At 40.1% G+C, this 25,699-nt stretch overlaps 1 protein-coding gene and 1 long non-coding RNA gene across 2 annotated transcripts in view; one reads left to right on the top strand and one right to left on the bottom strand.

The window, feature by feature from the left end:
- Positions 1-25,699, top strand: part of MEI4 (meiotic double-stranded break formation protein 4) — a 49,491-nt gene that overhangs the window by 9,977 nt on the left and 13,815 nt on the right. The window contains exons 3-4 of the mRNA XM_026726540.2: positions 864-1,399; positions 17,977-18,108. Of these exons, the coding sequence (XP_026582325.2) occupies positions 864-1,399; positions 17,977-18,108 (668 nt within the window). The remainder of the gene's footprint in view (positions 1-863; positions 1,400-17,976; positions 18,109-25,699) is intronic.
- LOC148127778 (uncharacterized) lies at positions 20,148-23,933 on the bottom strand. Its single transcript, XR_015739865.1, has 3 exons — positions 23,780-23,933; positions 23,576-23,687; positions 20,148-20,880 (listed from the first exon to the last, which is right to left on the bottom strand). It is a non-coding gene; the product is annotated as an uncharacterized LOC148127778 (long non-coding RNA).

Raw genomic sequence — 25,699 nt, 5'->3', positions numbered from 1 at the left:
ATTATGAATTGCCTTGCCATTTATATTTGAGCTTAAAGTGAAGTAAAAGCGGAATAGACAGTTAGCCAGCATGGAAGACTGATGCCCAAATCTCTTGCTGGCTTCACTGCCTCTTTGGGCAGTGACAGGCTACAAACTCCTCTAGATTTTAGGATCACAATCTGTGTGAACTCCTGAAGCCTTGAAGGTGCTCTCCAGAGTTTTTCCAAAAAGTGGCTACAGAATTTTATTTTTTATGTAATAGAAAATGGTTAAACATATGATTATATCAATTAAATTAAACAGGTCAAGTTTTTCCCTGCTCTTCTCCACATCTTTGAATTTACACAACTGCCCTAAAAACCAGCCAGGTTTTGGTAATAATACAGACCAGGTGGTTCCTCTTTATCTGTGATCAGATCACAAATAAGGCTAGTTTCAACAGCAACACCCAAAAGCAGGGTGGTCTGAAGGTGTGTTGACTGAGAGATAGGGTTAAGAGCGGGGACTAAGACAGGGCCAATTCCGCAAGAGCCTATTTGTTGACTTCACCATATTCGTCAGTAATAGAGAGGCTTACATGTTATTCCATTAATGGAAAAATACATAAAATGGTTATACCTTTGTTAGACATAGATGAGACTTGCAGACAAAGCAGTCATTTTCTCTACGTAAATGATACTATGACTACTAGATGAAGCCTTTATTATGATTTTTTTAATTGTTCAGTGACATTGATTGACAATAATGGAAGTGACAGGAGCTTTTGAAGCCTAGTGTAATACCTTTAGGAAATTTTGACTCCCCCCTCAAGTCTCTTCCTTTAGTTCTGTTCTCCATCCATTATAATATACTGAGTGTCTAGTTTTCTTCTTGTCTTTCAGGGATTCTGCCACTTACAGGCCAATCTGTGGCAGGTTCTAATGCAACAGAGTGCAGTGACCTTTTTGAAGACTCTGGGTGTGATATCTCAAGTGATTGTACAGAAAACCTGCCTAGTTTAAGCCTCAGGAGACAGGATTTCAACAGTTTGGGCCCTTCTCTTTTGTCAAATGTACTTCCCACATTGGCTTCCAGCAAGAATCAATCTGTGATGCTGCACATGCAGTTCCTACAACATTTCATTGAACTAAGAAATCTGGCAGAGTCCAATAGTGCAAAAATAGATTTGATGAAACTTGGAAGGGATTGCTCCGTGGTATCCAATTCTTTTTCCCAGTTACTTGATGGTCTGGTTACGTCATATAACCTTCCTGAACAACCCTTTCCAGATTTTATGGCTCAGGCTGTTTTTGTTATAGCTAAATTATTAAACGATGCTGATTTTTCTTGTTGGATATTGGGAAGGTGTTTTAAAAAGTTGGAAGACTCTGTGGAAAGACTTATACAAATTATTTTAAACAGCAGCTATCTCAACAGAGTAAGTAAAATAGATTCCAGGAATTACTGTACTTCTAAGTTTGCAAGAATAATGACCATTCGGTTGTATAATGTTTATTTATGTGACATTAAACATTTTATATTGCTGGAAATTCTGAGCTTTCAACCCTTTGCATGAATGAGAGCATAGAAGGCAATGAGTTTGTAAATAGTACACAACCCATATATGTCTAAATCAGGCATATCAACATTTTACATTTACTGTTTAATGGGAAGTCTATATTTATAGTGCGTAGTCTATTGACGAAACCAGGCTGAAGAAACGTTTTCTTCTTAAGTCATAACTTTGGTCCAACTAATCTAGCATTGTCTCTGGAACAGATAACCTTAAAATGTCCTGGGAGTTGAATGTAAATCTGACGTTTAAAAATGATTACTGTCAGCTTGTTATCCCACTAGGTTGCATTACAAAGCTGCACAAGAACAAATTTTGCCACTTACATAGGGATTTGTGGAGCTTGTGCAACTGGATTCATGGATTCATTCATGGACAGATTCTTTTTTTTTTTTAAATAAACTTTATTAGTTTTACTTTTTAAAAAACAACAACAACACAGCTACAAATTATATACAACAAAAAGACGAACAGGTCTTGGCATAGGCCAAGAGGGAAAGAGAGGAAAGCTTGAGAGAGGAAAGAGGGAAAGGGAAGGGAAGGGGGGGGGGAAGTGGGGAAAACAAAAGTAGAGAAAACAATTATAATAAAACCATATTTTTGTGACTGTCTGTAAGGTCTTTTCTTCTTCCAAACTATCGTCGGCAGTGCTTTTTTTTATCTCTGCCTCGGAGGCCTCGGCCTTAGTTTTCTTAGAGGTGATCTATCTTTGATTAAGCCAAATGTACAAAGGATTCCAATTGCTATAATAGGTTGAAGATTCTTTATTTTTTAATGGTTGGGTTAGTTTGTCCATTTCGGCGCATTGTAAAATTTTCTGAATAACCATAAGTTCAGTGGGGATAGAGGGTAGTTTCCAGCACTGGGCAAATGCCAGTCTGGCCGCGGTTAAGATATGGATTGTAATATACTTCGATTTTTTGGATATTTGTTTATCAAAAATTCCTAGAAGAAAGGACTCTGGTTTGTACTCAATTTGTTCCATGGTTATTTCCTCTAGCCAGTGCCTAATTTTTTGCCAGTACTTCTGGGTTTCCTTGCATGACCACCACATGTGGAAGAAGGTACCTTCTATGTATTGACATTTCCAACACTTGGGGCTTCGCCAATCTCGAAGGGGGCAGGTGCCATCTATAAAACATTTTATATAAGTTTTCTTTATAAGCTGCTGATTTCGTGATCTTAATGTTCCTGTTCCAGATCTTTTCCCATTCTGCTAGGGTAATGCTCCGACCCACATTTCTGCTCCACGCAATCATATTTCCCTTGACAATTTCTTGTTCTAGTTCTGTTTCTAATAAATATTTGTAAAATTTAGATATATTTTTTTTACTTGGTCCTAGTAGAATTTTGTCTAGAGTCTGTAATTTATTGTAAATTCCAAATTCCTTAATGTCTTGTTTGTATTTACTATGAATTTGAAGGTACACCCACTGATCAATTATAAATCCTCGCTCTTGTAGTTCTTGTCGTGTTTTCAACTTTCCTTGTGGGTCTAATAAATTTTCGTACTTAATCATTTTGGTTATATCCAGATTATTAGGGTGTACTATCGCTTCCATTGGAGATAGCCAAATCGGTATTTTTAGATAAAGTTTTTTACGTACTTTTTTCCAATTAGTTAATAAAGAGTCCCTGATAAGATGCCTATGGAAATATGATTGCCTGGGTTTCCCAGATTCCCACAGAAAGGCATGCCATCCCTTCTGCATATCGTGGCCTTCTAATACTAGTGTTCTTTTGTTGGTTAGGTTCACCCAATCCTTTATCCATAGTAGGGTGGCTGCCGTATGATATATTTCCCAGTTTGGCAAGGCTAACCCTCCTCTGCTTTTCAGATCTTGTAGGGCTTTTACGTTAATCCTAGCTTTTTTCCCCTGCCAAATGAAATTCAATGTTATCTTGTTTAGTTCCATAAAAAATTTTTTATTTAGTTTGATTGGAATTGTCTGGAATAAATATAGAAATTTTGGCAGAATATTCATCTTAATCAAAGCAATCCTGCCCAATAAGGAAAGTTGTAAATTGCTCCAGAAATCTAAGTCTTTCTTAGATTGTTGGAGAAGTTTGTCATAATTGTTTTCTTTTAACGATTTGCTTTGTGGAGTTAGCCAAATTCCTAAGTATTTAATTTTTTTTGTCACTTGTATTCCCATTGTTGTCTCTAGCTCTTTATTCTGGTCTCCTGTTAAATTTTTAGTCATTAATTTTGTTTTTCCCCTGTTTATTTTAAATCCCGCGACTTCTCCAAATCGTTCTAGTTCTTCTAATAAGTTGTGTCCTTTTTCTATGGGCTCCTCCAGAAAAAAAACCAAATCATCAGCGAAAGCCTGTACTTTATATTCTTCTGATTTGATCCTCAAACCTCTAATTTTCCATAGAGCTGTCTCGAGCGTCCAGGTTGGGAGGAGCTCCAGTCTCGGCTCTCACAGGCTGAGCTTGAGATTGAGGAACGCCCCCTCACCATCACGTGGTCCTCGGGCGCTCCCCAGTTTTTTGCTCAGCCTCGTGGCAGTCAGGCTGTTTTTCTCTTGCTCCAGTCGTTCAGCATTCTAGTTTTTTTCTTATCGCTTCTAAGTGGACCTTCCAGCAGGCAGCGCAGGAACTCAGGTTGGAACTCCCCAGGGAGTGCTTTCTATACCGAAGGAACCGTTTCATTAAGGGGAAAACCGAGCGCTTCGAGCGCAGCCCCCCCCCTTCGTTTGCCGCCTAATCGCTCCGTGCGAAGCCGCTTTCGTTTCCTCCTGCCTTTTTTTTTTCGCTCTAGCCGCCGTTTCCCCCCCGCGAACGCCCTTTAGTCCAGGGAATCACTTCCCTGTTTCTCCCAAAGGGTTTTTTTCTCTTGTTTTCCCTGGGAGTTTACCGCCGCTGGGGTTGCCTCCGTTACTTGCGGCCTCCATTTTGGGCCCCCTGTGGCGTCCGCCATCTTGGGTGTGCCCAGGAACAGCCGCCATCTTGCGAGTGGCCGCATGGCCGTCCGCCATTGCCAGAGGCCCTTTTTACAGGCCGCATCCTTAATTGATCACTAGGCAGCCTGGGACTGCCCACATCTCAGCCTGCTCTTCATCCTACTGACAGGCCTCCTGCAGAAATAAGGGTCCGTTGGCTCCGCAGCCCTTCCCCCAGCAGGCGAGGTAGCAGCTCTGCCACCCCCCTTCCCCGGTCCGTCCGGCAGGGGTAGCTGCCTGGCGTTCACCTTCTGGCTGATTGGCTTCTGGGCTAGGCCCTGCTTCGTTCCAAATCTCTATTTTAAACAAAAAAAAAATTTTTTTTTGACTAAAAGGGGGGCGCGAAACGTGCGCTGGGATTCCCGGCCTCTACGTAGGCCGCATCCAGACGTGCCTCCAGCTTGCATTACTTCCAATTCCATCTTGCTTGTGGCCCCAGGGCCGTCTGCCACCGCTAGAGGCCTACCTGCAGGCTGCGTTGTTTTTGATTCCTGGGCAGATCCTCGGACTGCCCAAATCCTTGCTGGTACCTTGCAATCCTGCCTTGGTACTCCTCTAGATATAAGAATCTCTGGCTCCATAGTCTCTCCCCAGCAAGGGAGTTAGCAGCTCTGCCATTCCCCTTCCCCGGTCCGCCCGGCAGAGGCAGCTTATTGGCGTTCATTCTGGCTGATTGGCCCCTGGGCCAGGCCCTACTTCTCAACAACGTTGCAAAACATCTCTGTTGCCTTTGATAAAAGGGGGGTGCGATACGAGCACTGGGAGTCCCGGCCTCTGTTTAGGCCGTATCCAGACCCGTTAACCGCCCCGCATTAATCAAAAATTTTTCCTTTTCTCCTCTCCAGATGGCAGACGACAATACCTCTCGTGGCACTTCCCTGAAGGCCAAGGCTAAATCCCACCACCTGCGCAAACAGGCACAGGAAGCATCCAAAGCCTCCCAAAGGGATGCCCTCAGGTGACACAGGGCCCTTGAAAGGGAGATTGACAGACGCTCTAAAGAGTCAAGCTCTGTGCCTCTGGACCCTTCCACTCCCTCAACCTCCACCCATCCTCCTCTCCCCTCCTCCCCTGCTTCTGCTTCTTCCTCACAGCCTGGACAGGCCCCTGAGGCCACCTTACCCACCACTGCTGTAGGACTGCGCCCGGAGGAGCCTCACCCACCCCCCATGGTGGAAATCCCCGAAAACCTGAAGCAAGCGATGGAGCTGGCCATCCGGCAAGGGATAGCGCAACAGATTCAGCAGCTGGCCAGTCTGGCTCCTCGGCCTGCGGCCCCGAGGCTCAAGGATCAGCGGCTTCGCATGGTCAGGCAGCTCCCCACGGGGACTTGGACCTTACCCTTGGAGATGGAGGAGATGGAGGCCCAGGAACCCGGGACCCTACCCTCTTTGGGGATGAGGAGGACCTCGAAATGGGGTCTCTCATAGACAGTGAGCTCTTCTCGGGAACAGGCCCCCTAGAAGGGGACATGTCAGAGGACGAGGGCCTCTCTCCAGGCCAGCCTGCGTTTTTGGGGCTCTTTAAACCGCACCTATTCAGGTCCCTCCTGTTCAAGGCCAGGAATACCTCGGGCCTGAACCCCCCACCCAATCCAGCGGCGTCGGGGTTCCTCCCGACTCTATTTTCTCCCAGCCTGTGGTGGAAACCGAAGTGATTCCTGTCCCACCCATATTCTCTGACATGGTCTCAAGGCAGTTAGCCTCCTCGGGCCCCCTCCCCCAATGCCCAGGACAAGCGGTTTTTAATCTGGAACCGCAGTTCTCTACCTTGCTCGATCCCCTCCCTGTGGACGAGCCCATAGTAGGTCTGGCTTCCTGTTCAACTCCCAGCGAGTCACTCGAGGCTCTCCAGCCCGAGGACAAACGAGCTGAACTGGCCCTGCGCCGTGCTCACCTCTGACGCCTGGGCAGTCAGGGCTTCCACTGCCGCGTCTTTTTTCACCAGGTCTTCCATCAAGTGGCTCCAGCAGCTCAAGCAGCATGTTCCCGCAGCTAATCTGAGAGCGCACCAGGACATTGCTAAGATCCTGGCCGCGGCTGAGTTCTCGGCAGACGCCACCTTCCAGGCTGCAAAATTCTCCACCAGGGCCATTTCGTCCCAGGTCACTGCCCGTCGTCTACTCTGGCTCCGCCACTGGCAAGCAGACGTAAAAAACAAGGCTAAGCTAGCATCAGCCCCCATATCTGGGGGGAAGCTATTTGGACCGGTTCTCGATCCATTCCTGGCCAAGACCCGTAACAAACGCAAGTATCTCCCTTCCCTTTCTAGGAGGTCTGACTTCAGAGGTTCCTCTCCCTCTTCTCCCAGGGTTCTTCCCGTTCCTCCTCCTTTTCCAGATACTACCAATCCTCTCCCTACAGGCCTCCCTACCGATCGGAACCGGACAGGTCCGGAGGTACCTCTTCCAGGAAACCCTCCCGGGGATCCGGGAGAGGTTCGTTCCGTCGTTCCCGATAATGCAGTCGCCCCCAGGTGGCTGCCCTCCCCCCAAAAAAAAAAAACGAGAAGAAGGAGAGCGAGAAAGCCAATCCCCCTTCGGCTTCTCACCTAGTCAGTCTCTACTCTGACTTTTAACCCCTGCATGACGCAGGCTCCTAGCCCGGAGCACTCTTGCCCTCCTCACCTTGCCCCAGGGCAACTGGCCGGCAACACATTTACCCCCATCCCATGTTAGCTGGGGTTCCTCTCTGCGCTCCCGATCTTCACAGCCTCATAATCCAGGTACACGGATCTCTAGTCCTCACTACAACCCTTATTCCCAGCCAAGGCGGCCCTCGGCCAGCTGGGCCCTTGAGCAAGGCCGTCCACCTCGCCGTTGGGCGGAACCGAACCTGGCTCCCACCAGGACAGGCCACAGTTTTGGGAACTCGCTACGTCCATGCAATTTGGTTCTCCGGGGTCACCCTGATCCTAGCGGAGGGGCCCCTCCTCCTCTCCTGGGTCATGGAGGTAGCCCATTGCTGGGTCCCCTCGGCCCTTGGATTTTAGGGCACCTCCACGCCTCCCCTCCATCACTCTGACCTAGAGTCCTCTCAGGGGGGCCCTCAACAAGGGTCTATCTCATAATACCCTAGGGCGCCATATCGCTATCCTCGCAACGGTGGCTCTCCGGTCATTGAGGGTTCCTCCCCTCGACCCCGACTAGGTCTCCCTCAGGGAAGATTCCCACCCTTGCCCCTGCCCGGGCTCCTCGACCTGGGTCCCTAACAGGGTCCTGCCTGATCTTTCCTAGTCTCCTTGCTACACGGTCCCAGTAAACATCTGCTGGCGTCCCCGGCAGGGCTGCCTTCTGGACAGCCCTGCCTCCTTCATTAGGCCCTCTTGTTGAGGCATTCCAACCTCCAGGGGGTTCTCCTGTCGGGCATGCCCTCCAGCGGGTCATCAGGGTTCCAGGAGAAGTTCTGTTCCAGACGGGAGCCCACCCGCAGGACTAGCCAAGCTTTGGTATGTCCCAACCTGGACGCTCGAGACAGCTCTATGGAAAAGGGGCGTTGGTTCTTACCTGATACGCTTCTTTCCGTAGAGCTGTCGAGAGCGTCCAGCCCCACCCGTAGGCCGTCTGGTGGGAAACCTTGCTGTTCGACTGAGCGAACTAATATTTTTTTCTGAGTATGATGAGAACAGGACTTTCCTTCTCGTCTTCGCAAAAACTGGGGAGCGCCCGAGGACCACGTGATGGTGAGGGGGCATTCCTCAATCTCAAGCTCAGCCTGTGAGAGCCGAGACTGGAGCTCCTCCCAACCTGGACGCTCTCGACAGCTCTACGAAAAGAAGCGTATCAGGTAAGAACCAACGCCCCTTCTCAAATTTTGCCTAATGTACGTCAGAAGAGATTCTAGGGCGAATATGAAAAGCAGAGGGGAAAGAGGGCAACCCTGTCTTACCCCTTTTTCTATTTTTATCGCGCCAGTTTGTTCCCCATTTATTAGAATGTTTGCCTGTTGAGTGTGGTAAATTGTAGTGATGACATTTTCAAATCTGGTGCCAAGATTCATATTATATATTTTTTGAATTAAGAAATGCCAATTTAAATTGTCGAATGCTTTTTCAGCATCCAAGAACATAAATGCAAATTGTTTTTCCGGGTGGGCTTCATAGTATTCTGAAATGTCTATCACTGTTCTTAAATTATTCTTAATTTGTCGAAATGGGAGAAATCCGTTTTGATCTTCATGGATATAAGTGTTTAAAACCTGTTTTAATCTATTGGCTATTATAGAAGAGAATAATTTGTAATCTGCATTCAGGAGCGAAATTGGTCTATAATTATTAATAATTCTGTGGTCTAGGTCCTCCTTCGGGATCAGCGAAATTAAGGCTCCCCTCCACGAGTCCGGCATCTTGGCTGCTAAGAGTACCTCATTAAATACATCCAGCATCAGTGGTCCAATTTGTTCTATGATAATTTTGTAAAGTTCTACTGGTATCCCGTCCGGTCCTGGTGCTTTATTGTTACTTTGCTTCTCTATTGCTGACTTCAGTTCGGACCATGTTATATTTTGGTTTAATAATTCTATCTCTTCCTCTCCAATTGCTTTATCATTCGCTTCCTCCAGGTATTTCATTATTTTATCCTCAGAGACTTCTTCTTTTTTGTATAATTTCCCAAAGTAATTAAAAGTGATCTCTTTTTTCTTCTCTATCTCCTCATGCATATTGCCCCCCTCGTCCATTAATTGGTGTATCAATCTTTTTTCTTTCGTTTTCTTAAGTATGTGGGCTAACCATCTCCCTGGCTTGTTTGCATGCTCAAAGTAGATTTATTTAGTCATTTTCAGACTAATCTCCAATTTTTCTTGTTCCAATAAATTTAGTTTGTGTTTAGTTGTTATTAACTGGTTCTGTATTCTTTGGTTTTTGGGGTTCTTTTGTAATTGGGTTTCTAAATCCTTAATTTCTTGTTGTAGGTTACTTTGTTGGGCATACTTTCTTTTATTTCTCATAGCATTGTAAGAGATTGTTATTCCTTTTATAAATGCCTTTAATGCGTCCCATATATTTTGTTTCGAAGTTAGATCATTATTATTTTCCTTTAAGAAGAAGTTCAGTTCTTCTTTCAGTTTATTAGTATATTCTTCTTCTTTTATTAAATGAGTGTTAAAAGTCCATCTTTTCTTTGGTTTTCTTCTACCCCTCCAGGTTATTTGAATTGGGTTGTGGTCAGCCCAGTCATTTGGTAAGATTTCGCTATCTTTGATTTCATTAATTAATTCACTGTTTATCCAAGCCATATCTATTCTTGTCCAAATTTTGTGTGGGTTAGAATAATAAGTAAACTGTTCTTTTTTGGGATTTAATTTTCTCCAGATATCTACCAGATTCATTTCATTCAACATATCCTTACATGGCTTAGAGAATTCTCTACTTCCTTTTTTGTTCTTACTCCTATTACTATGATCCTTCCGGTAGTCAGCAATAGAGTTAAAATCGCCAATCAGAATAATATTACCATTTTCAAATTCTGTTATTTTTTGATGGAGATGTTTAAAAAATTTACCTTGATCATCATTTGGGGCATAGATTACTACCAGTAAGAGTGTAATGCCATTAATCGAGATTTGTACCACCAGAGTTCTTCCTACAGAGTCCGCCCAGATTAACTCCGCTTTTAAGTCATCTCTCACATAGATTGCAATACCTTTCTTTTTGTGTTTATCTGCTGGTGCTGTAAATAATTTCCCCAGTTTCGGACAATCTAGAAATTTCTCCTCACTTTTCCTAATGTGTGTTTCTTGTATGCAAATTATATCAACATTTTGTTTTATTAGTTTGGTTAGAATCCTTTTCCTTTTAGCTCTTGAATTTAGGCCGTTTATATTAATGGAAAAAATTTTCCTTCCTTCGTCCATTTACTTAAGTCTGCCTCGCTTTTTGTCTCGTAACTCTACGGCTCTCTTCTTGTGGTTGATATGGAGTTGTTTCTTCTCTTTCTTGTTGTAAGTTGTCTTTCCCTTGAATTTGGACAGATCTTTCTTCTTTGTTCCTGTGGCGGTTACGATCTTCCTGCATATTCCTTTGGATTTTCTCCCTAGTGAGTTGATCTTCCGTGGTTGTTAGCTGTTCTAGGAAGTTTTGTGCTTGTTCTATTCATGGACAGATTCTATCTGGGCAAAATGTATACCTTATTGAAAGTTTGCTAATTATGCAGCATAGTCTAGTTCATTTGTTCTGCCTGTAAAAGTTATCTTTCACAATAAAGAAATGCTCGTGTTACATGCTCACATGCGTTTTGATAGTTTTAGATGAAACTTGCAACAAATTCAGTGAACATGCTGGCAACTTATAGTCTGGTTAAAAAATGCTCAAGAAGTATTCCATAAATATTATACATACATTTTGAAGATTAGCCTGTGTCCTCTAAATTCAAATATTTCATAGTGCAAGAGAATCCAGGTCTTTCCTACTAAATGAGCTCAAGGAGTGATAATATATCCAGGTGGTTCTGCTTTCTGATAAGATGAGAATTTCAGTAAATGTCAGCATTTAAAAATACTTTATAATTTGAGAGATGTGTTGAAACATAGTGAAAATCTGGGAAATATCCAAGGTATAGGTTTTTATAGGTTTTCCCAGACTTTCCTGATTATAGTTTAAGTAGAATAATTACCTTTAGTAATGCATTGTTCAAAAGTAATTTCTTTGCAGTTCCAGAAAATAGCTCTTTTTGGTATTAAATATTTACAGATTGAATTCATAATAGTTAATATTATGGTTTTCTATTAGATAATAGTTGAAAACCCTATTAAGTGGGATGATACTAATAATGTTTAAAAAACTTTGAAAAGGTATGTTATTGAACATTTATAGTACATTTATTAATCTTGAATATAAAATTACCCAAACATAAAAGGTTTACAAGACTTTAATTAGATTTGGCTTTGCTTTGTTTGGAGTACTATAGGTCTGTGACCAAAATATAATATATAAACTGCAAATCACAATAGTAGAACATTCCAGCTAATTTTAGGCAGACGTTAAAGAACTACTTTTGCCCTTGGTTGTGAAATGATAGCAAAGTATTCTTGATTCAAAAAATTATAGATTAGATTCCTGTCGTTCCTCTTGTGGCACCTTAAATGAAGGAAATGGAGAAACAAGTTGCATAACTATACAGAACATTTTGATAGACTGGTGAATAGTAAAAATATGGACAATAGTACTCTTAAATTGCTTTCTTCAAAAGTCACAATTTGATTAATGTTTTCAATTTCAGATCACTTCTATCAAGAGACCTCTTAATGCATTCAGAATAATAAATTTTAAAATGAATTATTTACAAATAGCAATAGTTTTTAGAGGCAAATATGATCAGGAATATGTAATTTATACTAGGCGTATAATTTAAAAACAAGTACAGATTGTCACTATAAAATTGGTTTATTTCAGTCACTCTTTGTTTCCAATAACTATCTTCTTAGATTCAAACTTTATTTTGTGAAGAAGTTAGATTTGATATAGCTTGGAATCTACTTCCTATGTGTATTTAAAATAATGTACTTTTGTTCAGTTGGGTGGCAACAGTATTTGTTATCAAATGTTTCAAGGCTTATAGGTAAACTTAATTTTTGTGAATTTATAGTGAGGAATCTTGCAAAATGGCTTCTGCAGAGATTTACCTATTCATAAAATGACCACCTCGGAGAATATAAACAGGTACAAAAGAGTGATGTTCCAGGCAGCTATTTGATTTTAAATACAATTTTCAAATAATTGAAAATTATTGTTGTTGTTCATTGCACAGTCAGCTAGATGTTCAGACTGGGTTTGGCATTTTTGTCTACCTGTCGAGTCCTTCCTGCCTTTTGCAATTGACTGATGGCGAATTTGTCAATGCCAATGGTGTTCAAGGGTCCTCCAGTTGTTTTGGGATTGCACCCAAGGGGTCTATTTTGGAATTGCATTCAAGGTGCCTGTTGCTGTTATTATCATTACTACAACTACTACTACTACTGTATTTTTAGCTCTTCCTGTTGCAGAACACTCCTAGGTCTGTTTACTTTTGCCCCTTTTCCGGGCAGTGAGTACAGTTCCAAATAGCCATTGGATTGTAGCCACTCCATCCTTTTTTTTCCCTAAGAAAGTTTATAGAAGCTTCTAGGCATTTTGGGACCTAGAATATTCTATGAAATAAAAGGCTTCCTAAAGGTTTCCCATCTTTATACAGGTTCCTCTGGGTATGAGTGTATGTTTATGTCTGGTAGACTTAAAGCACCTGATGGCCATTGGTGTTTAGAATCATTTATACTCGGAGCACCAGGCTGAGCCCTATGAAATATTATATAAAACTACAGTACATGAAAATGTTAATGACTATGTGTTAATGTCTTTTTTTTTCTTGTAAATATGTAGCTAGAGACACCCATATATGTTTCAGTTTATGAAAATGAAGATAATCACCAATGAGTTGGACGATTCTAATAGTACCATTTCAATCTGAAGTTGCAGATCAGTATTTTCTCAATAAAATTTAGAATATAATAGAACTTACCACTTGACAAGTGACTTTACTTGAAGTCACTTACACTTCAAGCATATATCTTCTTAATCTGGTTTGTAATCAGTTTCTGCATCATGGTTATAAATGAATATGTTGTAGTGGTTAGTAAAACAAATTGTGTAGTACTAACCTGAATATGAAGGAGTTTGCCTCCTTGGTAAAGCTCTGAAATTAAAAGCCCCAAATGTTACATATTCCCTTGGAATCATATACTAGCAATAACTTGTGGGATTGAAAAACAAAATATGGCTGAATTGTATCTGTAAGTCATTGTAAACATATCTCTTGAGTATTTTTGAAAGCCAGTAATATTCTTTAACTGCTTTGGAGCCACTAGAGCAGCAGACTAGATTTCCTTTAATCTGTTGGCTAGGGATAAAAGCAGTAAAACATCAGAATTTGATGGGGGGCATTGGGGTTGCTGAAAGTTGCATTAACCTTTTATTTTTTCCTACTTCATTTGCGCTAGAGAAAAGAAACCAGAGAAATCTTGTTTGATTAAGGTCATGATTCCTGGAATTTAAATATAAATAGGTTTAGGATTATTTATTTAGGAGTAAATCCACTAAATAAATATAGTAAAAAATAACTTATTTACACCAGTAAACTTTGAAATGATTACTGTATACTTTTCTCCATGTTTTTTCACTATATTTCTCATCTTTGTCATGATCTGGTGTAGTGCTTAATATTGAAAAGATATGTCTCATTTTCTTCCCAGTTTAAAAAAAAGGACATGGTGATTCTTTCTTTCTGTATTTTATGAAACTGGAAAGTAGTTAAAGTTATTGATTTATAGAACATTAGAAGTTAAATATGATTTAACTTAATGTTGAAGATCTTGTTTCAGTATCTATTTTTTTAATAGCATTGCTCCTTGTATTGAAGAGTGATAACCGTGAGAACAATATTTCTGCGAAGAAAACCCAATGTAGTTAACAAGGACGTGTCTTTGACACGGTATGAAAATGCAAACTAGTGGAATATTTCTGGTTATGCTTTTGGGCTTTGCTGACTTAATCTAGAAAATATGTTAATTTAATCAAATTCCTCTTACTTGTGTTAACAGGCAATTACTCTCCATATAATTGAGTATTAATCATATTCATTCTAATTAAGATTATACAGCCTTTTATATCTTTGTGTTGTAGAAACAAAGAATTACTTTATTGTATTTTTAGGAGAAGTGGGTGGAAGTTATATTTCAGTTACCACCACTCTTACCAATATGGCCAATATCTAGAATCATAGAAATTGTAAGTCAACAGCAGAGGAAAAGGAATATGTGATTAACCCTTTTGTAGATTACATATAATGTAGGAAGAATACTGCAGGCATAATGTTTGGTAAAATTTCAAAGTCCAGTAGCTACATGCTGTGTTGTTTTGTATGAAAGCCAGTAGCTTGTGAACAATCAGTCTCTGTCCTCTAAGTTTGGTTCTTTCTTGTTGCCTAGGACGAGGAATATTTTCCCAGCAATACTGGGAAGGTCAAATAATATTTGATAATGCTCCATATGCTTAAACTGTCAATTTGTTGCCTTCAGCTGAAAGTTTGCTTTCATCAGTGTTGAAATTTCAACTATCAGAAATGTGAAATTATAATGGCACTTTATCTGTTGCCCCAAACTGTCAGATATCATGATGTGATTATATGGAGAGACCTAAAGTTGTTTTGAAAAATAGAACAATCAAATTCAGCATTAAAAAATGTACTCAGGATATTATTTCAGATACTTATTTCATATAATAGAAAACCTCTCTTCTGGAAACAGTAATGTTTGTAACCTTCTAAGCATATTTTTTTAAAATGCCCAAGGGACTGAATGTAAATATATTAACATAATCAGTCCAGGTAAGATTTGTTAAGTGAATGAACATTAATCCAGATGGAAGAATGTATGTAGTTGTCAGTAGTCCTTTGCTAGTTAGCTTACTGATATAAAAATGGCAATATATCATGGTTGTAGGATTTGCTGAATTAATCACTCAAATCCTCTTCATGCCTCATTTCATAATTTGGGTATTAACTTTTATATTTTGTACCCCTAATTAATCTCTTCCTTCTACATTTCATTGATCTTTTTCATATATTAATTATAAGCATCACTGAAAGGATTTATTGGTAAAATTTTAACCATGATTTATCCTTAATGTTTAATTTCTGCTAAGTGGTATTTTATTAAGCATTATTCTTTGTAAAAGTCTAAGTTAATACTATGTGTGAACTTTTTGGCCCACTCTTGTTTATACATATTTTGAATTAGCAGTACATTACCTATCCCTAATTTTTTTTAAAAAGGAGGGGGGTGTTTCTGTGTATTATTATGTCTTATCCAGAAAGAGAAAAAGAATCTGCTGCTATAATATTTGTATGGCTACAAACTTATGCAGGCTTTAGAAGTAAGCCTTATTGAATATACTAAGTCTTGAGAATCAGCAAATAGAATTTTCAACAATATTAACGTATTTGTTAATACTAATTGGGGGGAAAGTATATTTAATGGATGTTCTAGCTCAGAGGTATCAAACTCAAGGCCTGCAGGTCAGATCCAGTCCGCAGGGTGTTTAGATCTGGCCCGCAGGGCTGCCGTGGAAACAGCGATGCCTCTGCCAATGAAAACAGAGCTTGGGAGGGCCACAGGAGCCCATTTTCGCTGGCAAAGGACTCAGGGGCATGTTGGTGCGCTTATGCATGCCCCCTACAGACCGCTTAGAAAAGGGGTGAGGTCAATAGTAGACAGTCTAAGGTTAAAGTTTTGGGGGTTTGGGGAAGAAACCACAGAGTCAGAGAGAGTATCCAGACATTGACCACTCTGTTGCAGAAGTCGTATTTCCTGCAGTCAAGTTTGGTGCGGCTAACCTTGAGTTTGTATCTATTGTGTGCTCTTGTATTGTTATGGTTGAAGCTGAAGGACATTGACAGGTAGGACATTGCAATGTATAATTTTATATACCATACTTAGATCACACCGAAGGCGGCGTAGTTCTAGGTTTTCTAGGTCTAGAATTCCAAGTCTGATGGCATAAGGTATTCTGCAACAAGTAGAGGAGTGGAGAACTCTTCTTGTGAAATATTTCTGGACTTTCTCAACTGTGTTAATGTCAGATACGTAATGTGGGTTCCAGACCGATGAGCTGTATTCAAGTATTAGTCTAGCAAATGTTTTGTATGCTCTAGTTAGTAGTGTGATATTACCAGAGAAAAAGCTACGTAGGATTAGGTTGACAACTCAATGCCTTTTTGGCTATGTAGTTAAAGTGGGCTCTAGCACTTAGATCATTAGAGATCTAATTACTAATTGTTCATATGTAGGCTGAAATTAAAAGAAACAAGGAAAAATGTTGATGTTGACAAATCGTTATTGGCAATTCATTACCTCAAATTTGTTTTAGGCTTATGCTTCCAGTTTTATATAACATTGTTTTGGGAATTCCAAAAATAAACAAAAATGCCATACAATTCTGTGCTAGGAAAAGGGGAGAGGGTAGACTACTTTTGAAGGCAGGAACTGAACTTTCCTATTTTGTATAGCTCTGAAATCCTTGCATCAGAATGTATGGCTTGATTGGTCAACCATTTGTTGGGCTGAGCTATGAAAGGGTTTTGATGACCCCCTGAAAGTGAATATCCTATAAATTGATAATTCTAGTTTAGTGAAGAAAATAAATTTATTAAAATTTCAGTTCTTATCATTATACATATAAGTGGTCTGCAATTATTTAGAAGGTACTAATCTTGCAATTCTTACAATGTCCCTTGGGCTTATTTTGTTAGGAGCATTCATATATAGATTGAACAAAATTTGAAAATATCACTTTGAATTTATTTTTTTGTCTTGGGTGGAGGGAGAAAAAGATTGCACTTCTGTGTGCATTGGTACTGGGTTTTGCAGGTAGTCTGGAATATTGGTCATTATGGTTGTTTAATGGGTCACTACCTGCCCAGGTATAATATTAGAACCATTTTTACAATGGTCATAAAGCAAACGAAGTGGTCATTAATCAAATCTAATGGGTGTTTTTGCCGAACAATGGCAAGGAATATAGTAAAACATAATCATGTGACTAAGGGATGCTAGAACTGGTAGTAAATGTGACTTGATTGCCAAGTGCCCAAAATGCGATTATGCAACCATGGTAATATGTGTGTGTGTGTGTGTGTGTGTGTGTGTGTGTGTGTGCACATGCAGTAATTATAAATTGGAGGACAGATTGTAAGTAGACATTTTGAAGTTTGTTATAATGTCAAACAGTTATTAAGTAACCAATAATTAAGCAAAGACTACCAGTACATGCATTCCAGAAATCATTATTTATTAATAATTGATATATTTGAACACACTATTGACCTAATAGAGGATTGTGGTAGTCAACCCTATAAGCATGCCAAGCACCTACAGTTTTAAGACATCAAATCAAGTTATAGAAGTATTTATTGCATTCTGATTTTATTCGTGTCAGATATCAACATAAACTTTGAACTTAAACTCTCCCTGACACCAGGTAAACCCAGATATTAAACTCTCCTCAGACACAGAAACATATTGAGTGACTCTGAACTAGTTTTTTTGTATTGGCCCAAAGCACCTTACAAAGTTATCGTGGAGAAAATAGGAGGTGGAGCATTATCTATACTGCCCTGGATTTCTGAAGGCAGGATAATCTAATAATCTAATAAATAAATCATATTCAGCAAATTAGTATAGCTTCACTGCATGGAAATTGTTCTAAAATTGGTTCATTGTCATGAAAGGCAGACGATTTAGCCTGCTGTTTATGATCAAATAATATTCTGACTGTATCTATTTTTAATGATTGTAAAGTATACAAAATGGTTATATTGATGCATAGTATATTTCAATAAAATGTGTTTGACCTGCATTTTTAGTCTCTACTAGTCCTTTGGGTGTCCTTTAAATGTTTTAAATATATCTGCACAATTTAGTTAAAACTATTTTTAATAGGATGAAATTTAATGATATTTTTATTCAGTTTCAGATTCAGGATTCCATTTCCCGTACCCTTGTTCTGTTTGGGCAATGTAACCTACTGAAGCGTTCTACAATATCCCTGCTTTTCAGAGAAATCAATCAATTTGCTAATAAATTGCAGCATGCAAACAAGGTACAATTCTGTGATTTTATGCTGTTATAAATGTTATAGATTTTAACCTTGCTACTATTATTCCTGAAGGTTTCTTTTCTGACTTAACATCTGTAGTTTATTAACTAGATTTCAATATAGGTAGGGATGATTAATACAGCCAGTAGTGAAATTCATCTCAGTAATGAGCCTGGGGAAAGCAGCCATGCACATGCATGCATCCAGAAACAACTGGGGAAAGCTATTGAAAGCAGTTCCATTGAGTGACATGGCTGCTTTAATGTTTCAAGACAGGCTGGTTCACTCATACCAGTGGTTCTCAACCTTCCTAATGCCGTGACCTTTTAATATAGTTCCTCATGTTGTGGTGACCCTCAACCATAAAATTATGGCTCGGTTCCTAAGACCATCGAAAATATGTGTTTTCCGATGGTCTTAGGCGACCCCTGTGAAAGGGTCGTTCAACTCCCAAAGGGGTCGCGACCCAAAGGTTGAGAACAGGGGTGGGATTCTACCACTTCATACCTATTTGCTAGAAACGATTGTTAACATTCTAAGCAGTTCAGAGAACCGGTTGTTAGAAGAAATTACTGGCCCAATCCTGTAAGGAAGGGAGGAAGGAAACATTCTGGTGTTGCTTACAGAAACTGCCTCTCCCTTAACCCTTATTACATTCTTGGCAGGACTAGGCTTCCTATCACAGGAACATCACTGGAGTTTTTTCCCCCTCCTTTGCTGGTACTTTGCTTGTATGGAGTGACCATTTAAAGTTACAATGGAACTGAAAAAAGTGACTTATGATCATTCTTCACACTTACAAGTGTTGCAGCATCCCCACAGTCATGAGAGGCCAGGCGAGGAGATGCGTGCCTCAGTGTGAGTGATATTGAGTTGGCCACGCCCAGCCAAAAACATGACCACCAAGCCATGTCCATCCAGTCACATGACCACCAAGCCACACCCACCACCTAAGCCACGCCCACAGAACCAGTTGTTAAAAGTTTTGAATCCCACCCCTGGTTGAGAACCACTGACTATGGGTGCTATGGGTGTCAAACTCAATCATGTCACGTGATGTATCATGACATATCATGAAGTTTTTTGCTTTTGCGGAGCCAGGGTGGGTGTGGCCTGCACATGACACATCTGGCCTGTGAGCCTCCACTGTGACTGGCCTGACTTACATTAACATGCTTTGCAAAGTGGCTGTTTTGAATGCTTTATACTAGTTGACTATAGTGTTTAGATAATCAGATCATGTGGCTCAGTGCCCTTAAGATGAGGAAATCAAAAGATACCTAGAAACAAAATGAAAAGAAATTAGGTATTGTTAAGAATGATTTGATTCCCAGAAATGGAGCAAGTTCACTAAACTGCTTCTTAGAATCTTATACCACAATTGGCAGTGGTATATGAGATGAAAAGATAGTTCCTTTATCTTATTGTAAGTAAGTTAAAATATAAATGATTTTTAATCCATTCTTGTTACCATTCCTCCATCTCCCATTCCTTTGTTATGCTCCTGTATCTGTTTTGAGCTTGTAGGAATAGAGCGCTGTCATAACATGCTCTTTGTAAAATGTTCTGCACATAGAGAACATATAAATAATGCAGAAGAAAGCATGAATTGTCACCCACAGAAATATACTAGGGGCACTAGAGATATTCTTATGCACTTGACTCTGTGCTTTCAGCTGAATTCTATGATGTTCCTTGTATTTTGTCTCAGTTGAGGTATAATAGTTCCTTGCTGATCAGAGCTTTCATTGGCTGTAAGTCAACTCTAGAAATGGCAAGAAAGTATTTAAAAGTGTGAGCTGCCAGTCAACCTGGTGAATGATCAATGGTTTAAAAAAAAAAAAAAGAACCAGGGCTCTGCACATTAGAAGCAGATGTTTGCTGTTTTCTCTTATTGTACAACAAAACTGAATGTGACAATCAGAAAACAAAAAGTTGTTTTTTTCTTCAGCTGAATAAATGAAATTGATTTTGTGAACATGAAATGATTTATTATAAGAAGGTTTAAGATAAAATGCATTTAGGGCATCTTTATCTGCATGTTGAGAGTCGGCCCCATTTGTCTTTCTGTAAAAATAATTGGCAAGTCTCTGTAGTAACAATTGTATGACAGTTCATTGTCTGATGAAAGATGGTGAGAAATACCATGGATTGTTTCTTGAATCTTTTTAATCTTCTATGCGTTCTGGAAGAGAAAAAAGAGCCTCCAAACATTTTGGGAAGTGGCAGTTGTTGCTATTAAGAAAATACATCCTGTATGATTGTAATTGTGACTTAGCCGGCACAAGTCTATCATTCCAGACCCAAAATATTGTAGTAGCAGGGTTTCAGGAAAAAAATCAACAACTTAGAGCAAGCATGTCTAACCCATGGCTTGAACTACTAGTCATGTAGGCACACATATCTGTCCAATATATTATTGACAGCAGATATGGATTATAATAATAAAAAGCAGCACAGAACTGTAAAACAAACAGAAAGCCATTGATGGAGAAAATCAGATCTGATATGCTCGGCTGAAGATGATTTAACTTGTGGAAAAACATGCTGAGATAGGTACTTGTCAGGAGAAAGACTTATGGTAGCCTTTGCTTCACACTTTCTTCTGGGCTGTCAAATAACAGGTGGCTGCAGAAGGTTTGAGTGAGTCCTGAGAATTCCCTGAAGCTGTGCCAAAAAACCACTCAAACATATCCACATACCAATAATATGATGGTAGGACTCATTTGTTTTAGAGCTGTTACACTCAGTAGATATGTACTGTACCCTCTCATGCTACAGAAAAACAAAAACAAATTGAAGTACACTTCATTTATAATGTGGGTCAACACTTCTATCAGATAAAATCAAATAATTATGTACCATGGATAACAGCTGTTAAAGCACTTGCATTTACTATTCCCCTCTTGCTCTGAGTAAACAGAGCAACATGTTTATTCAGTTTTTAACAAATGGAAGTTCTCTAGTTGCTTTTACAGTTTTGATAATCCCATTCTTATGTCGGAGGTGCAGTTTAATTTTATATGATTTTTGGCATGAAATAGCAAAACCTTGGGAAGCTTGTCCACAAAATACATTGCAGGTACGACCACAATTTCAGTCCAAAATTTCCATTGCTAAGTAAGACAGTTGTTAAGTGGGTTTTGCCCCATTTTGTGAATTACTGCAGTCAGGTGAATTACTGCAGTTGTTAAATGGATGGTCATTAAGTGAATCCAGATTCATTAAGTGAATCTTGACTTCGCTTGTGGGAAGTTGGGTGGGAAGATCGTGATCACACGATCTCGGGACAATGCAACTGTCCATTAATCCATTACAGTTGTCAAGCATCTGAATTTTGATCATGTGACTATGCAGATGCTGCAACGGTTGTGTGAAAACCAATCATAAGTCTTTTTTGCAGTGCCATTATAAGCAAATAATTGACTGTAGGTCGAAGACTACCTGTATACAAAGTTGAAATGCTGAATGGCCAATCATGCTGAATCAGTCTTTTTAGTTGAAACATATGGAATCTCTGATAGTAACGGTTAAATGTAGAATTTGAACCTGAAAATCCAAAATCTATGTAGAAATCAGATAAATAACAACTCTGGAAAAGAAATTTATTTAGATGGAAGTAACTAAATGGAATGAAAACAGCAAGGTATTGTTGTTCCAGAGTATGAGGAAGTAGTAGCTATGGAATGAATAAGAATGTGTTTTAGAAATACTGATGTACATTTTTGACATAGCTGATCACTCCTCTATCATCCAAAAAGCAAGCTAGGGTATTAAAATATGTTTGTATTCAATAGTATGTTCATTAGTTCATCTAATCCCTATTTACATCTGATAAATCCATAATACTACAAATTCATCTACAGGCCATTCTGGTTTAGGGACTGCCTCAGTTTGTAGTTATGATGATTGATAAAAAATCCCTTTGTGACCAATTCATGCCTTTATAACCTTTGCAGCTTTTCTGAATTACCTGTTCAGCATTACAGTCTGTTACTAGTCATTGTCCTGTGCTTGACCCATTTTTCCAGAGTGGAGCAATTGCTTAAACCAGGGGTCACCAACCTTTTGGACTTCAGGGACCACCAAACTCATCATTTTAAATCCCGCTGACCAGAGACCCTGGGAAAATCCCAAAAAATGTCTGCAGGAAAATTCCCCACCCCATTTTCCTACGGATTGATCATTCTTTATTTGGGATCACAGGATACCGTCTCCAGGTCGGTTCTCAGGGAGAGAGAGAGAGAGGAGAGACTTTTGGCTTCATGCAAGGAAAGCAGCAGAAGAGCAAAAGTCTTTCTTTCTCTCCCCCAAACTCTGCCAGAAATGAGTCTTTGTGAGACTTGTCGCGTTGGCGCAGCCTCTTGGAGCAGGATGCCTTGCAGGGTCCCAAAGACTCATTTCTGATGAAGTTTGGGGGAAAGAAAGCTGCTTTCCTTGTGTGCAGCCAAAAGCAGAAAGAAGAAAGAAGCTAAAAAAGCAGCCCGGAGGCCAGGCCAGGTGTGTGGGGCAAGTGGGATAAGTTCCCCCTCTCTGCCCTTTCCCCTCTCTCACTACCTCGTGTTGTTCGCAATGCAAGTGACGCAAGCCTTGTGTTCCCGCGGGCCATGTGGGCGGCACAGCCTTGTGTTCCTGCATAGACAGAATTAATTGCTTTGGGGTGACATTTTTCTGCGGACCACCAAAATTTTCTCGCAGACCTCCAGTGGTCCCCAGCCCACTGGTTGGCCACCACTGGCTTAAACTATTACCTTCTTGAGCTTCTTCTGGTAGTAGAGTTCCTCTCTGAAAGCGCTAACCCCAAATTAACAATCTCAGCTCTGTGACCTTAACTAGCCTGTTACTATCTGCTGCCTAATATTAAGAAGGCCCTAATCAGTTTCACACTAAAGGCTTTTAATTTGGTTTCTAAACTGCCAGCCACAAGTCCGCTAGGCAACTAGGCAGTGCTAGCTTATTCCTTTCATTGTTAGGAGGAGCTTGAAACATCAGGCTAGTAACACACCTTTCACAACTCTCCTATCCCTAATTATATTAACGTATGTTAGGACTCTTTTTAAACATAAGTTACACTATTCTGAGTGAGACAAAGAGCATAGTTTTCTGTGGGTTTATACAATATGTAAAAAAGAAACAGCACAGCAATGGCCCTGGATCTTTCTCTCCATGGACGTCAACTAACCAAACATAGGGTAACTTTTTACATGAAAAGGTTCTAAATAAAACAAACCTCCCTCTCTTTCCAACAAATTTGAAGTTTTAGAATGGGATTTGCAAACACAACTGGGGTGGGGGGAGAGAAAGATGGCTGTTAGAGCTTTCTTTATCAGTCAGGATGTTAGAGATAAGCCAGGATTCCCTTATAGGCTGTTGTGATCTGAGTCACACAAACAGCAGCAGGTATAGTATGTTTATTGCCCAACTATATTGTGTCAAGCTGTTTCTCAAAGCAACCCGACAGCCCCCAAACCTTTCTGTAGTCAGGCTGCTGAAGTTTGGCCCCAATCCACAAGAGCCTAGTTCCAAGGACAAGGTCCAATTCCACCAGGCAACAACAAAGCTCCAAATCCACAGAGCAGGGTCTGCAGTCCAAAAAGCAAGAATAAGGTTCAACATTAACGGATGTCAAAGAGAGTGCCTTATAGAAGTAAATGGTCGTCTCCAATAAACTCACCTTCTCCTGTGCCTGACTAAATCTCCCAAGTCCAGTGCTTTTCATTAGGAAACATAAGGCTGCTTCCTTGCAAGTAGTCTCACCGACCTCTGTGCTTCTCTATACTCCACTCTTCTTTTTGTGGATTGGGTGCAGGCAGCAGCTGTTCCTCAGCTTCAACCATAACAACACAAGAGCACACAATAAATACACACTCAAGGTAAACCACACCAAACTTGATTGCAGGAAATACGACTTCTGCAACAGAGTGATCAATGTCTGGAATACTCTACCTGACTCTGTGGTTTCTCCCCCAAACCCCAAAAACTTTAACCCTTGACTTTCTACTATTGACCTCACCCCTTTCCTGAGAAGTCTGTAGGGAGCGTGCGTAAGTGCACCAATGTGCCTACCGTCCCTGTCCTATTGTTCCTTTTTATTTTCCTTATATGTATCCATTTCATGTATCCATAACTATGTTTATACTTATACCTGTTATCTTGTAAGCGATTGACAAAAATAACTAACTAACTAACTAACAGACAATCCTCCCCTGCTTCTGCTAGTGTAGGTTGCTGACTGCAGAGTGAGCAGTCCAGTCGACTGCTCACTCTGATGCCAGACAGGCCCAGGACTGCATTTTCCTCAGACCACGGGCTCTCTGAGCACTTCTGGGGATTTATGCCAATCCCATCTGAGGGCTCCAGTTCCAGCATCTTCCTCTTCCAAACTGGCATATAACGGGGACTCACTGTATGTCATCATTGCAATTAAACAGTCCAACCATCAACCTCAAGGATATGGAAAATAAATTTGAAGATAAATAGTGAAATCAGTTCAGAGAGGAACTCCCTTGAGAAAATTCAAAGGAGTTAAAAATTCAAAGGCAGGTTAGTTCCATTAAACATTAGTGCTTTTTAAAAAAAATCACGTTATTCTTTCCCACTGGAAACCTGGGTTATATCAGAACTGGGCTTGGATTGCTATTGGGTTAACCCAGTCCTAGCTACAACTAGCAAGACAGCAGAAAAACCCAAGGGCAGCATTTTGACTTGTTAGAATTGCCTTACAACTCAAATGTGGGCTGTTTCCTCCTTTGAAATCATGGTTATTGGCCTTCATATTTTCATCCAATCGAGCTGAAATCTTGCTTTATCCTTCTAACACTATAAAGCATGGGTGTCAAACTTGTGTCATCACAGTGTTGTCATGTGACGTATCACAACTTTTTTTCCCCTCTGCTAAAACGGGCATGGCCTGCGCATGATGCATTTGGCCCTAGGGGGTTGAGTTTGATACCCCTGCTATAAAACAAAGGAAGGCTGAAGTAAAATTGCAAGCCTATATCCAATCATGTGGTTTTTACTTAGCAATTGACTCACTTAATCACTGAGTTGCTAGTTCCAATTGTTACTAAACAAGGACTTCTGGTATTTATTTCTATATTTCTCCTTGGGGTGCTACTTTTTAGAATATGTCTGCATACACAGTTCATAAAAGCAATAGAATGCTCTATGCTAAGGCTAGTTGTCAGTTTCATGCCAGAGCCAAAAGAATACTTGGCTATTTATCAAAACTTTTCTGTCATTAGGAACCATTCTTGCTTTTTTTTTTATAATAGTGCATTATAGAATTTGAAGCATTTATTGTTGTAGATTTATTTTGGCTTATTCTAATTCCTTGCCCAGAAATAAAGTAGGTTGTAAATAGTTTAAGTGATAAAGTGAGTCCCCACATGAAATTCTACAGACAACAGTGTAATTTATTACATTCATAAGAGAGCAAACACTAATTTTCTGGAGCTAAGACTCATCTGTCATTCTTAGCAAAATCAATCTTGATAAGTATCATATGGATTAAAACTTTATTTTATAATTTGCCTAGCATGTTTTACAGTTAAAACAATTTTAAAAGCACCTTGTTTAGAAATCAGTATTTTCA

Source organism: Pseudonaja textilis, chromosome 1 (genome assembly GCF_049901715.1).
Source record: "Pseudonaja textilis isolate UNSWEBS1 chromosome 1, rPseTex1.2, whole genome shotgun sequence".
In the NCBI taxonomy this organism is placed as follows: Eukaryota; Metazoa; Chordata; class Lepidosauria; order Squamata; family Elapidae; genus Pseudonaja; species Pseudonaja textilis.
Note: the sequence above shows the minus strand (reverse complement) of the source record. Positions and strands in the feature narration are given on the sequence as shown.